The sequence below is a fragment of the Peromyscus eremicus genome, chromosome 8a, assembly GCF_949786415.1.
Source record: "Peromyscus eremicus chromosome 8a, PerEre_H2_v1, whole genome shotgun sequence".
Classification (NCBI taxonomy): domain Eukaryota; kingdom Metazoa; phylum Chordata; class Mammalia; order Rodentia; family Cricetidae; genus Peromyscus; species Peromyscus eremicus.
In genome coordinates, this window is record NC_081423.1 from 49,452,443 (window position 1) to 49,466,051 (window position 13,609).

A 13,609-nucleotide genomic window follows, 5' to 3' on the forward strand; every position below is an offset into this window, starting at 1 on the left:
ATACAAACTGGAGAAGCAACCAGTGTCTGATCCAGCCAGGCTGAGCCAACACCTTCCGGTGCCCTCTGGCCTGACTGCAGGTACCACTGCAATCAGAGGAGACTAGGAAGATTCCATATGATCTTTGGGAGTGAGATGGAAAGTCATAACTAGCTCCAGAGACATAGAGAAAAGATATTGGTAACAACGGCTCTCCCACTAACCTTCAAGGAGTGCATGGAATTCATTATTCAGCCATCACACATTGACCTGACACATGCCATGTGCTGAGCTTGGAGAATAAATCAATGAATTAATAACTCAAGATAAATAGAACTAATGGTGGGGACCACAGGAAGATCGCCATAATACAGTGCAGCAAACTACAGAGAGTTGTAGTGGGTGTCAGGCATCTGATGGTAGAGGTGAGGAGCTGGAGGAGGATGTGGAAGCCTCATGGGAGAGATGATGGGATGGAGCAATTCTCTACTCAATCTCATGGCTGAGCAGAGGCGGAGTGATGATTCCCATCAAAAAGCAGTGGTGAGGTGAGAAAACTTGACTGAACTGGGAACAAAACATGGAGGGTTCGGCTGGAAGGAAGCCTTGGGGAACAATGGGAACCTCTAAGAGGTTTTTAGTTGTTGGGGATATAGTGACATTATTGGATTTGACCATCAGGAGACACAAATATGGAGGCAAGGAGGGCTGTCAGGAAGGCACCGCAGCAGCTCAGGCTGGAGTGGATCTAGTCTTTTGAGAAGAGTTCAGTGGTGGAGACAAGGAAGAGAAGACACACTTAAGATAACGTACAGAGTAAAAGGGTAGATGTGTGGGCTCCTGGCAGACGGGGGTGCCACCAGTTCATTTGTCTAACCCAACAACACGCAGTATCAGAACCTGAGCTTTTGTGCCTATGCCCTACTCTCCAGAATCAGGAGAAAGAACAATGGCAGAGCTGGAAGGCAGGACCATGCTGGAGGAGGTGCTTGTAGACCCTGAACTTCTAAAAGATCCACTGGGCTTTAGAGTAGGAACAATTATAGGCCCGTGTGCAATCTTACGCTTTCTCCCTGAAAGGATTGAGGATGTATTTCCAGACTTACTTTCACTCCTTGCAGTATAAACTATTGCTTTCTGTTCACAGAGCAGTGACTGCCATTCCAGGCCTCTCAGAGCACCATGTGTGCCCTTCCACGCCTCTCCACAAGGTTCACAGACCCAGGAAAGTGACACTGGGAACATATTTGTGTCCAGAGTAGAGCCACATCTCCCTCAGCCCCCCCCCCCCCCCGAGACTTGTTTTCAAGGTCCTGGAATGCTGTACTCACAAATAGCTCGGCTATAACATAAACCAGACAATAATTTCAGAGCTGATAATGGAACATGCCCTATGAACAGCAAAAGGCACGGGGTGTGAGGGCGGGGCAATCTGTGGGATGACGCAATCGCCGGAGTGGCTTACTTTTCTAACAGTGAGAGCAAATCTTCGTATTTTTGTATCATTCGCTTTCCTTCAGCCGATTGCAAGCACCTACAGTTCATAAGAAAGGGGGAGAAAAACAAAAGACACATAATTAGAAAAAGCCCACATTACGATCAGTGAATAAACTGCAGTCTACAGAGAAGGTATCAATAATTGGGAGACTGAGGCAGGAGGATCATGCGTCCTAGCCCAGCTTGGGCTACAGACAGGGATCCTTTGTATCTCAAGAAGTGAAATAACAACAGAAACCAAATAAGAAAAGAAATAAGATTTGGGACAGTTTCCTGGGCTGGTTTTCAAAGGGCCTTGAAAGAGATTGCATTCTCTTCCCTGAACATCCTCCACAGGCCACTAGGGGGCATCTGCACTTCCTAAAGTTCCAGGCAGTTCCCCAGATGACAGGGACAGTGTGCTCTCTATTGCCTGTGGGCTCCACCAACTGCTCTCCTGGCTAAGCTGGTCCGTATACATACCAGGTAATGGAGGTTTCACAAAATATGAATAGAAAGAAAGCTGAGGGAGTAAAACATTCTAGGTGGTATTGTTTTCTGTGTATAAAGAAAAAAAAATACCCATATAATATTAATAACATTACATGTATGTATACGTGTGCATTCTATACAGGTAATAGATAAAGGATGATAGACATGCAGAGGGAGACAGAGAGAGAGACAGATACAGGGACAGGAACACAGTGACTCCCTTTCCCTAGACAAGTACCAATAGAGGAGTTTCTGAAATCCATCTAGGACACTTGATCAGAAACACTGCTACTGTTTGACATGTTTAAATGAATCCCTAGCCACCTCTAACCTCCTAAAGTATATATACACACGCAATGCAACACACACACAAACACACACACACACACACACACACACACACACACACACACACGCACCTGCACACAGAAACGCCTCATAAACACTGTATTCTCACATATGCATGCAGAGGCTTTTGCCAGGATGCTGAGGATTGCAGGAGAGTGAAGGAAGCTCTGTCCTGCAACACTGCTACCCACAACATTCCCCTCTGCTTTTGACATTGGCTGTAACAGTCAATAAATGTCCAGCTCCAGGGGAAATGGGTGAGGTATCTTTAGTTCTCAAATTCCTTCACACTAATTGTATGGAGTCTGTTTTTGTTTGTCCTCCTACTAGCAAAACGAGGCAGCTTATTGCTAAATCTTTAACAGCTACTTCCTTCTTATGCCAGCACAGGGTTCTTCACATGATCCCTAGAGCCTTCCACAAACCCCTCACCCCTGCAGAGAAAGTACCGGATTGCTTTGTCCCCTTTTGTGCTGAATGAGCAGCTCTATCAAAGAGTGTTCCAAACTAGGCAGGTGGCTTGCCCCTCAAATTCCCTAATTCCCTCACACACTGCAGGGTTTCTACAGGCCTCACAATGTCCTCATCTCAGATTCGGATCTGGAGAGACTAAGGCCGAGGTGTATATAGTTTACTTCACAAGGCATGTGTCAGGCCATGTTGCCCAGTGGGGTTTGTGGGAGGTCACCAAAAGCAATGCAATGATGTTTCCACTTCACTTTGTGGTAGAAGCCTACAACATTCTCTCTCTCTCTCTCTCTCTCTCTCAATTATTTATTTTATTTATATGAGTGTTCTGCATGCATATATGCCCGTGCACTGGTGTCCATGGAGCCAGAAGAGGCATTGGATTCCCTGGCCTGAGAGCCACCTAGCACATAGTCATGTGATTTGTGGTGGAAGCCCAGAGCTAAGAACAAGCTGAGTGGAGGACTACCAAGCCTGGGTACCTCTTAGGAGCTATGTTCCTTGCAGGATCCACTGAAGCCTCTGATACAGCCAACCAGCAGCTCATCCCCACCACCAGCCACCCAGGCCTGGAAGGCTCTGCCCTTTAGCTGCTGTTCATGAGGGCATCCTTTGTACTTTCTGCACACATGTCTCAGAGTTTGCTTCCTGGGAACCAGACCTATGGCAGCTATGCAATTCCTACGGCAGCAAGTAGCCTTGACTCCTTCCTGCTTGTCTTCTTCATTTTGCTTTAAGGGGCATGTCTGAGGAACCTGGAGGGCTCAGCCCCACTTCTGGCCAAATTCTTGACGGCTGGAGACCATTGGAAGGAACTGTGGGCTGGAAGCTGGAGACCCAGATGCCTCTCAATTATTTCTTGGTTGTCTCTAGGACCGGAGGGGAGCTATCTCCCTTCTTTTTGCCTGATTTCTCCATCTGCAGTGTTAAAAGCTTACTCAGAGCAGAGCAGATATCAGTTTCTCTCCAAGGGGAGATTGCTCATGTCAGGGCTGCTTGCCTGGCTGGTGAACCTGGAGTGGGGGGTAATGACTGATCTCTACAGATGCCATGCTTCTGTCTCACATCTTGAAAGACATTTAATCTTGCTACCTGAGCCCAGGGTCTCTGTGGACGTCCCTGACTCATGCCAATGGCCAGTTTCCAAATCCTTGGCCTTTGTTGCACTTAGCAATGCCAAGTGCTTTGAACAAAATCAAGTCCTCTACAAAGAAGGATCAGAGGAAGACTGGCTGGTCTCTGGACAGGAGGCCTCCTGAGCACAATGCCTCTTCTCACTCATCACTAGCAGCCGAGAGTCCTCTAAGTAACTCAGCTTCTAGACCTAGCTGTGAAGCAGGCTCGTGCTTCCCTAAGCTGGCTACCATTAGTCACCAAGGGAGGTTGCCAAAGAAACAGGGTCCCAACTCAGATTCAGACTTGACTGTAGCATTGGTCTTAATTACCAATTAATCCTAATTGTTCTTAAAAACCCAGAGCCAGATATTGGAGTAAATGCTGAAAGATCTGAGAGACAAAGGCACAAGCCACAGCCACCTCTCACCTCGCCAACTCCTCAGAAAGAAACTGAACTCCTTTCTCCTCCTGCCTTATATTCCTCTCTCTGCCCAGCCATATCACTTCCTGTCTCAACCTTCTTAGTGTTGGGATTAAAGGCATGTGTAACTTCCAAGTACTGAGAGAAAAGGCATGAGATCCCAAGTGCTGGGATTAAAGGTGTGTGCCACCACTGCCTGAACTCTATGGCTAACTAGTGGCTGGCTTTGCCCTCAGATCTTCAGGCAAGCTTTTATTTGTTAGAGCACACACAAAGTATCTCCACACTCAACAGGTGAGGCCAGCAAGCTCCATCTCTAACCCAATCTTCACATCACATTTGGGAAGCACCTGTCATTTCCCAGCTGCCCAGTGGCACAGAGAGAGCTCTTTTCCAAGGAAGTAATGTTGAGGGCTTTCTCAGAGTGTGAAGACCCTGGTTGGCTTTCCTCCAGAAATGGCTGGTGGGGCAGGAGGCAGCCTATGGCAGGCTGAGCTTCAGTTAACCCCGAAGGACCCACATCTCAGCCTACATGTACTAGAATCATCACTGCTTGAGAGACAGAACCTAGTCCGGGACTGAACATGGAATGAAGGGCAGATGGTTGTTTGTTAGGGGGTGGGGTGAGGGAGGCTCAGTCAGGTGCCTCTCAAGAATCAGAGACTCACGGATATGTGATGTGTGTGAAGTTGCTGAAGGGAGCCTTGACGCGTTGCCTCAGCTCCTGCGCCCAGCGGATACCTCCGGCCATTGTGGGCATGTTCTTGTGCACAGGAGAGAATCCTGGGGACAGGAACAATTATACTGAAGAGAGGGTACAGTCCCCAGCTCCCTCCACTTCAGGAAAGCCTTCTCTAGTTACCCCCACACTGCTGCATCTATTTTCAGACTGAAGTCACCCTGGGCCCACACTGAGTCAAGTGCCCTGCTGAAAGAGACCCTTGGGAGAACACAACAGCTCAGAGAACATGAGCCCAGCCTAATCATCCTGAATGAACTGGTCTGGCAGCTGGTCATAATTATTTTTTAAGACATCTCAAGGGAGTTTTACATCAACACCGAGGGTTGAGATAACTGTCTTAAACAGACATTTTCATCTCTCTGGGACTCAGTTTTCTCACTTGTAAAATGGGGGTGGCATCTCTCTTGCTTTAACGACAGTCAAAGGATTCTGTGAGAATTCAGTCAGATTGTGAAAGGATAAGCCACGTGGATTATGAAATATGGCAACAGTCCATGTATTATTATCTTAGCCCATATATTCAATTTATTTCTTTCAGCTACCACAATTTAGCAAAGGTGAGATTTCCCCTAAAGGTAAAACCACTCTACATTCAGCTTCCCTGGAAAATTAAGACTGCCCACTGTCTGCTGTCATTTCTAACTCTTGATAGGAGCTGCAAGGGGACAGTCCCTTTACCTCCCCATGAGCTCCATTGAAGAGGTGTGACATCTCCGGGTTTTATTAGCTGCATACTCTATCTTACAAGTTTGAAAGTCAAGCATGAGTTTATTTCCGTTTCACACATGTTCCTTGAGTCCTTGCTATATATATAAGGCATGTATGTGGGGTCTGGGTGAGAGGCAAAATAATTAACACTGAAAGGTGATTCCTCAGAGCGTGTGAGCCACACTCCACCCAAGATGCAAAGAATGGCCATGAAAGAAGGACTGCGGCCCACAGGTCCGATGGTGGGAGAAGAGGGTGTGGAGTCACATGCCTGCAAAATGACTGCCCCTTGTCACACACCTGCAAAGTAACTGCCCCTCATCTGGCTCCTGCTAGTCCCTCCCTCCAGAAGCTCAGTGGTTACAGCAGTGCAAGGTCCAGGACATTTCTATTCAGGCATGTGAAATGTGCATTGAGTTATGATAATGGTTAACCAGTGTGGCAACAGGGATCCATCCACTCACTCATTATGCCAAGGCCACAGCTGACCAGTGGTGGTCAGGGTTTCATTGGTCTAGGTCGCACTGGTAATCTCAGCCTCCCACACCGAGAAATGTACAGATCAGTGAACTCTACAATCACCCAAGGATGATCTGGAATTCCCAGCCAAAAGGACTATGCTTGGTGCTCTCAGAGGACGCCCATGGATCCATAAGTTAACTAAAAGAACGTAAGTGCGTTCTGCCCATCCCAGTAACAGAACACATCCCTCACAGTCCCCTGGCAACCACCCTACCATGCTCTGCCTCCTCCTGGATGTGATGACTGTAGATGAGCCTCACAGCATCCAGGTCTCTGCTGAACATTCGGATGAGGGCCAGGTATTTGTGTGACATATCCCGTGCTACCAGAGGTCTTTCAAGGAGGGTTCCTGCGATGTCTAACAGCTGTGGAGAGGATAAGGACAGGCACTTAACCTTCCCAGGGCTGCAAAACTTCTGTTTCCTGTTCTTTTTTTTCCCCCTTCTTATGACTCAGTACAGGAGGAATCACATATGTTATGGTAGAACTCTAGCAGTGCCCGCAGCATGTAGATATCTGGAACTTTCCCCCTTTCCCTTCTTGGCTTCTTAGTTATTTGTGGGAAGGGTGGGATTATTGGTTTTATGAGTGAAGTTTTCATTGTGTGGAACAGGCTTGGCCTTCTCTTCTCAGCATCCCCAGTGCTGGGATTACTCATCTGTTCCACCGCATGTAGTTTATCCTTTGTCCTGCTGGGAATCTACCAAGTTTTCCAAGGGTTGAAATAAAAGGAGAATGAAAGACAGCAGCAAGGTAAACTGAACTACACATGGAAGATAGGAGGGAGGGAGGTGGTGACAGAAAAAGATAGAAGAAGGGAGTTTTGGGATTTGGCTGCCCTGTCATTCACAGGAACAATGAGGACAAGCAGAGGTGTTTTCCTGTACATTAACCCCAGCCCTAGGTGTCTACTAAACCAGCATAAAATGGACATGGTTTAATGATGCCCCTGTTCCTGGATTGTAAATTTATTACTGTGATGCTGTCTGAGCCTAAGCTACATAGGGACTCAGCCATATTAGGATATATACTGCTGTTTCTAAACCTGAATTCCATTATAACAGTGGTTCTCAACCTCCTTAACCCTTTAATACAGTTCCTTAGGTTGTGGTAATCTCCAACTATAAAGTTATTTTCATTGCTACTTCATAACTATAGGTTTATTACTGTTATGAATTAGAATGTAAATATTTTTGGAGATAGAGGTTTGTCAAGGGGATCAGGGCCCACAGGTTGAGCACTGCTGCATTAGAAAGCTCTGTCATCTCTATTTTACACTTCAGGACAGAGGTTGGAAAAAATAGCCAGTGAATGTATAGCCAAATTTGCTCCATGACCTTGTTTCATGGTACATCTTTCAAATGATCTGTTCCAGAGAGAGAGAGAGAGAGAGAGAGAGAGAGAGAGAATATAACAAAGGACAGATATGCTCATAGTTTAAAATATTTATTCTCTGAGTCTTTGCAGAAAAATAAAGCTGCCATGTCTTGCTTTAAGTCAATGAAAATGAGAATATATATATATATATATATATATATATATATATATATATATATATATATGGTTCTAGCAAGTCTTGAGTTTTCAGACCATCCCATGGGCAACAACTAAACTGTAGACAAATTTCTAAACAGTGTTATTAAATAAGAAACACAGAGCCAAATACAGGGATAATAGCCAAAGAGATCATAGAAATAGCAAAGAGTCACTGGCTAACCTTATCTTACCACCACCTCGTAGCTTTTCAAGAGAGAGCTTCTTCCTGTCTAACCTGCACTTTTATTGCCTTGCTGCTCAGCCTTCTCATTGACTCTAAGCCCAGCCACATCACTTCTTTGTCACTGCCTGTCTATATAGACCTCCAGGTCTCTGTGGTTGGTACTGGGATTAAAGGCATGTGTCACCATGCTTAGCTGTGTCCTTGGCCACACAGGGACTCTGCCTGCCATGCGATCAGATTAAGGGCTTGTGCCACCACCGCCTGACCTCTCTTTATGGCTCACTATGACCTCTGATCTCCAGGTAAACTTTATTTATTAACATACAAATAAAATCACATTTCAGCACAGATAAAATATCACCACACTAAACACAGAGAAGAGTCAATGGGTTGGGACATACTTTATTCCAGGATGATGGCTTGAAGTGTCTCCTGAATGACTCCAGGTGCACTCTAAGCCTAAGTAAGGATGCTGAATGTTTTCCAATGAAGTCTGTCTGTAGGGATGGTTTTTTCCACCATAAACATCACTCAGATACAGAATGGAAAGCAGTACCTCGTGTGTGTGTGTGTGTGTGTGTGTGTGTGTGTGTGTGTGCATGTAAGTGGATATAGAGATCAGAAGACTGACTCAAGTATCATTCCCCAAGTGCCATCTACCATTATTTTTTGAAAAAAGGTCTCTCATTGGCTTGGAACTCACCAAGCAGGCTACATCGGCCAGCCAGCAAACACCAAGGGTGCACTTGTCTCTGCATCTTCAGCACTTTGACAATAAGCCTGATTTTTTTTTTTTTAAATGTGAGCTCTAGGGATTGATCTCAGGTCATTGTGCTTGTAAGAGAAGCACTTTAGTAACTGAGCTATCCTCAGCCTAAGAAAGTGAGAAAGCACATCCCTTTGATGATGGAGGCATAAGAGAGCCGCTGTGCTTGCTCGGTGTATTCTCTGCTGTGTTATGGACTCGATCTTCCTGTTGAGAATATGCAGACAAGGGGGCTCATAGTCCACTGTGGCCAACTTCTGCTACTGACTTGAGGTCCTTGACCTGCATGTTCCCTGGCCATGACTTCTGAGCTGGATATAATGTTAGATGATCGTGTAGCAGTAACAGGGGTGGGTATCTGGGGATAGATGATCTCTCTGGCCAGCTCCCCGAGTCCTAAAAACTACTTGTCTCTGTGAATTTATATCTACTGGAACATTTTCACTGGGTGAAGAGGAAGGAAAAGTTTTAATTTTCTAATTGTGAGATGACCAAAAAGAAAGAAATGATTCAGGCAGGAGGGACTGGCTGGCTGTGGTTTTCCCAGCAGTTTCCAAGAGCTGTTAAGAAGAGTTAGGGTTAGGTAAGGGATGTGCTTTTATGGGAGCACTTTGGGAATCTGGCTGCAAACAGAGATGTTTCAGGACCAGGTTCAAGGCTATAAAGGGTTCCTTCTTCTTTTGTCTAGAACTCTTACTCCATATATTTTCAAGAACTGAAAATTTAAAAGCCTGTAGATAGACATATGCTCATGGGATAAATATAGATGTTTTCATGAAGAGAGCATTCATAGAGCAATAGGAAGACTCCAAATACCTTCCTGAGAAAATGAATTCCCAAAGGAGACTCAAGACACAGAGCAGTGACATGCAATGATGTTATAGGCAGTGACAGGAATGAGAACAGTGCATCACATGAACACCCTCAGAATGACAGATGCAGAAGGATTCCTAGGGTGGGAGAGGGTAGTCTCAACACATGAACAGAGTTACAGCTTATGTGTAACATACAGCAGAGTTACAATGTATCCAGGTTCTACTCCCAATTACTCATGACAGTTAATGGTCTATCAGATCATTCTGTGGTCACATATAAACCCTTTCCAATGTGTGAAGAGGGATTTCTGAAGTGTTGGCAGATGAGTTATTAAATAATGGGTATTTGATAAGTCTCTCTCTCTCTCTCTCTCTCTCTCTCTCTCTCTCTCTCTCTCTCTCTCTCTCTCTGTCACACACACACACATGCACACACACACATTCAACAGCAAATAGAGCATGGCACATTTGGGTTATTTAATATTCTAGAATAGCATAGATTTATCCATCCGAGGTTCATGTGTCTTTGACAATTGTCTGACAAATCACTTAGTCTCTGGGCATTTTCAATGACCAGAAACTAAACTACTTCTCAAGAACATTCATTTCATCTTGAACAACATTGACAGAAAGCTCCTTTCTCTTTTGAACCAAGAATGCCTCTCCCTGTGACTTTTTCCTGACTCAAGTCCTTGAAGCACCAGGCCTCTACACAGATTATAGGAGACCTCTCACACTCAACAGAGTCCTACATCTCACATCAGCATCCTGACTGTGAAGCTATTTATGCCCTCACCATCCTAAACCTCCTCTTTTCTTTTTACCACTTGATATGGGAGAAATAGCACCAGGGCAAGAATTATTCCAGCTACTGATGCCTGGATCCTATAAACCACTTCTTGGTACATGCTTGGTTCCAGGCTAAGTCAACCTTATCCTAATGGTTAAGTAGCCTTGGTATTGCTGAGCCATGCCTTCAGGATGGTAATCACACTAGACCTTTTTACTCCTGGTGGTGACCTTACCGATAGATACATGGTGTTTTAAAAGATCACTGTTATTTTCAAAGCATTTTTACATGCTCAAAAATGCATAAGTGATCTGCCTGAGATGCCCAATTATATAAGCTCACCCCCAGGGGGGATATTTGCAGAAAGAAATTAGAAGAGTAGCTTTATTGTCCTCTGATGCACACTTAAGGGGAACTTGGGGAGACATCTGCTCTACTTGCACCAACCTTAAAGGCATGCTCCACATCAGGTGTGTCTTCAAAAGCTTGAATGAAGATAGTCCCCAATCTCCGGTCAAGATCTTCCACTCTCTGGTTAAATTTGCTGACATCGTTTTCAAATCCCTGAGGAGACATCACATGGATGGGAAAAAGTCATGGTTGTCTGCAGCCCAGTCTTACTACAGTCTTGGTTGCTAACCTTTCTGATGAACTCAGTCATACCAAAGATTTATTTTAATTCTCTAAACCTCACCGCATGTCCTAGCTTGCTCCTTTGTTGCTGTGATAAAACACTGACCAAAAACACTTTGGGAGGAAAAAGTTTACTTGGCTTACACTTCCACATCACAGTTCATCATTAAAGGAAATCGGAGCAGGAACTTCAAACTGAAACCTGGAGGCAGAACTGAAGTGGAAGCTAGGAAAGAAAGTTGGCTTGGTTTTCTGCCTTGATTAGCTTTATTATCCAGACAAGACCTACTTGCTTGGGGATGGTACCACCCACAGTGGGCTGAGACCTCCCATACTAATCCACAATGACAAAAATGCTTCACAGACATGTCCAGAGGCCAATGCAGAGGCAGTTCTCCAACTGAGTTTTCTTCTTCGTGGGAATGTCTAGGTGTGTGTCAAGTTGACAAAACCTAACCATGACACCATGGTAGCATGGCACTCTGGCCCAAATGGCAGAGATGAGTGAAATGTGAGGTTGCCATCCACTTGGCTTCTTTACTGTGTCCCCATTTTTTCCACTTTCTGAGCCTCCTTCTCTTCTGCTCACAGTGCCAGCTCATACTACTCTAGATTATCTCACAGCAACAGCCCCAGGGTCACTCCCTTTTTGGTCTTCCTCCCCCAAGTCAAAATGCATTTCTTTTTCAGAGTAACCAAATTAATCTAATCCTTAGAAGGAAAACAAACTAATTAAATGAATACGCACTATTCCTTCCAAATACACCTTAATTGGCTAAGATGGCAATTAGCCACTGCTCTTAAGTTTCCTAATTTAGCAAACAGAAACGCAGGGTACACAGTTCAATCTGAGTTGCAGATAAACAATTATTTTTTAAAAATACATGTCTGTCTTAATTGTTGTCCTTTATTTGGCAACCCTAAATGTGTCTTACTTCTTAGGGTACAGCAATTTTCAAGAAAACTTTCGTGATTCAACTCTCTAATTTGTACAATTACTATTTGCTATTATTGTTTTACAATAGTGATGTTATTATTTCATATTTTAAAGATTTATTTATTTTTATTCATGTGTATGAGTCTGTCCGTGTGGTATGTATGTGAGTGCAGTTGCTTGCAGAGGCCGAAAGAGGGTGTCAGATTGGAGCTGAAGTTACAAGTGGTTGTGAGTTGCCCAACGTGGGTGCTAGGAACTGAACTAAGGTCCTGTGCAAGAGCAGCTAGCATTCTTAACTACTGAGCCACCTCTTCAGCCCCCACATGTTTGTATTTTAAAAGAAAAAGAAACAAAGTACAAAAACATAGTATATTTCTACTTTCTAACTACATTAGCATTATGATATTATGACATGCTTTCATATGTATATGGCAAAATATATATGTGTGCATATAATATATGGACATATATAATCTATACTTACATAATATGTACACAATAAATGGGACATATGAGATTTTATTAAACAGCTGCAAACACACCATATATGTAACTTATGTATAATTATACTAAATATGTGTATACATTCTCTTTTGTAATCTATCTTTATTTTTTTTCTTCTTCCAACTAATGGAATTTTTATGAAGTCCCATCACCTTGGATCTGGCCAATGAGGATCCCTGAAAGCTGAACATGCTCAGAACAGATGCCAGCCCTAATTTCTGCTTTTCCTTTCTGGATTACGATTTCTTCTCCTGTAATCCTGCCTCTCCCCATGGCAGCAAGTTCTTTATTCTCCTCTGGTGCTTTTGATTCATAGGTCTTGGCTTGGGAGGACTGTAGGTGAGCCCTAGACTCTGTGTCCCAACTTTTGAAAATGTATCCTTGCTCTTGCTTATCTTGAGTGAGCTTCCTTTACCCAACCCTGAACCACTAATAAACTTCTACTGATTTGCCTGGCCTTTGCTTGGCAGTCTGTGACTGAAGCTTAGAATTTAGTTGCAGCTTTATTGAGTATAATTGGTAAAATGGTGTGCTTAAGATGTACTGTAATGTTTTGATACATGTATACACTGTGACATGATCAGAGCAATGGAGGGAGTGGACCTATCATGACTGGTGGGTTCAGCATAGATTTTTACTCAAAATCCATGAGAATTCATCACCTCATATAACTACCATTTTCGTGTGCACATGCCCATAGAACTACCTCTTCAGCAGATTTCAAATACACAATACACTGTTATCGCTACCATCACCACATTGTACATTATACCCCTAGAATTCACTCACCCCTCCCCCACCCCATCAAGGACACTTCGTAAGCACTGACCAACTCCTCCCATTTCTCTCTCTCTCAGCCCACTGGCAAGGTCCATTCTAGACAGCTCTGCATACCTGACAATTTGGCTATCTAGGACACCAGGTTTAAGAGAGGTCATGAAGTATTTGTCCTTTTACAACTGGCCGATTTTGCTCAGCTTAAACTTTTGAAACAGTAAAGTCGCCACCACGTCCCCTGTCTTCCCGTGCCGATGACCTTAGATAGCATTAGTCTAGAGCTGTCGATGGTGAGGAGGGGCTCTTTCTGATTTATCTCCTGCACACAGAATAATTAGGATCTTTCTAATGACATGGGGATAATTTCTCCCGGCCCTAACAATAAATAACAAAAC

General features: G+C 44.2%; 1 protein-coding gene across 1 annotated transcript in view; it reads right to left on the reverse strand.

Moving 5' to 3' along the window:
* Dnah9 (dynein axonemal heavy chain 9) overlaps nucleotides 1-13,609 on the reverse strand; it is a 346,197-nt gene that overhangs the window by 294,534 nt on the left and 38,054 nt on the right. The window contains exons 8-11 of the mRNA XM_059270927.1: nucleotides 10,811-10,927; nucleotides 6,487-6,637; nucleotides 4,969-5,083; nucleotides 1,445-1,513 (exon numbers count right to left, since the gene is read on the reverse strand). Of these exons, the coding sequence (XP_059126910.1) occupies nucleotides 1,445-1,513; nucleotides 4,969-5,083; nucleotides 6,487-6,637; nucleotides 10,811-10,927 (452 nt within the window). The remainder of the gene's footprint in view (nucleotides 1-1,444; nucleotides 1,514-4,968; nucleotides 5,084-6,486; nucleotides 6,638-10,810; nucleotides 10,928-13,609) is intronic.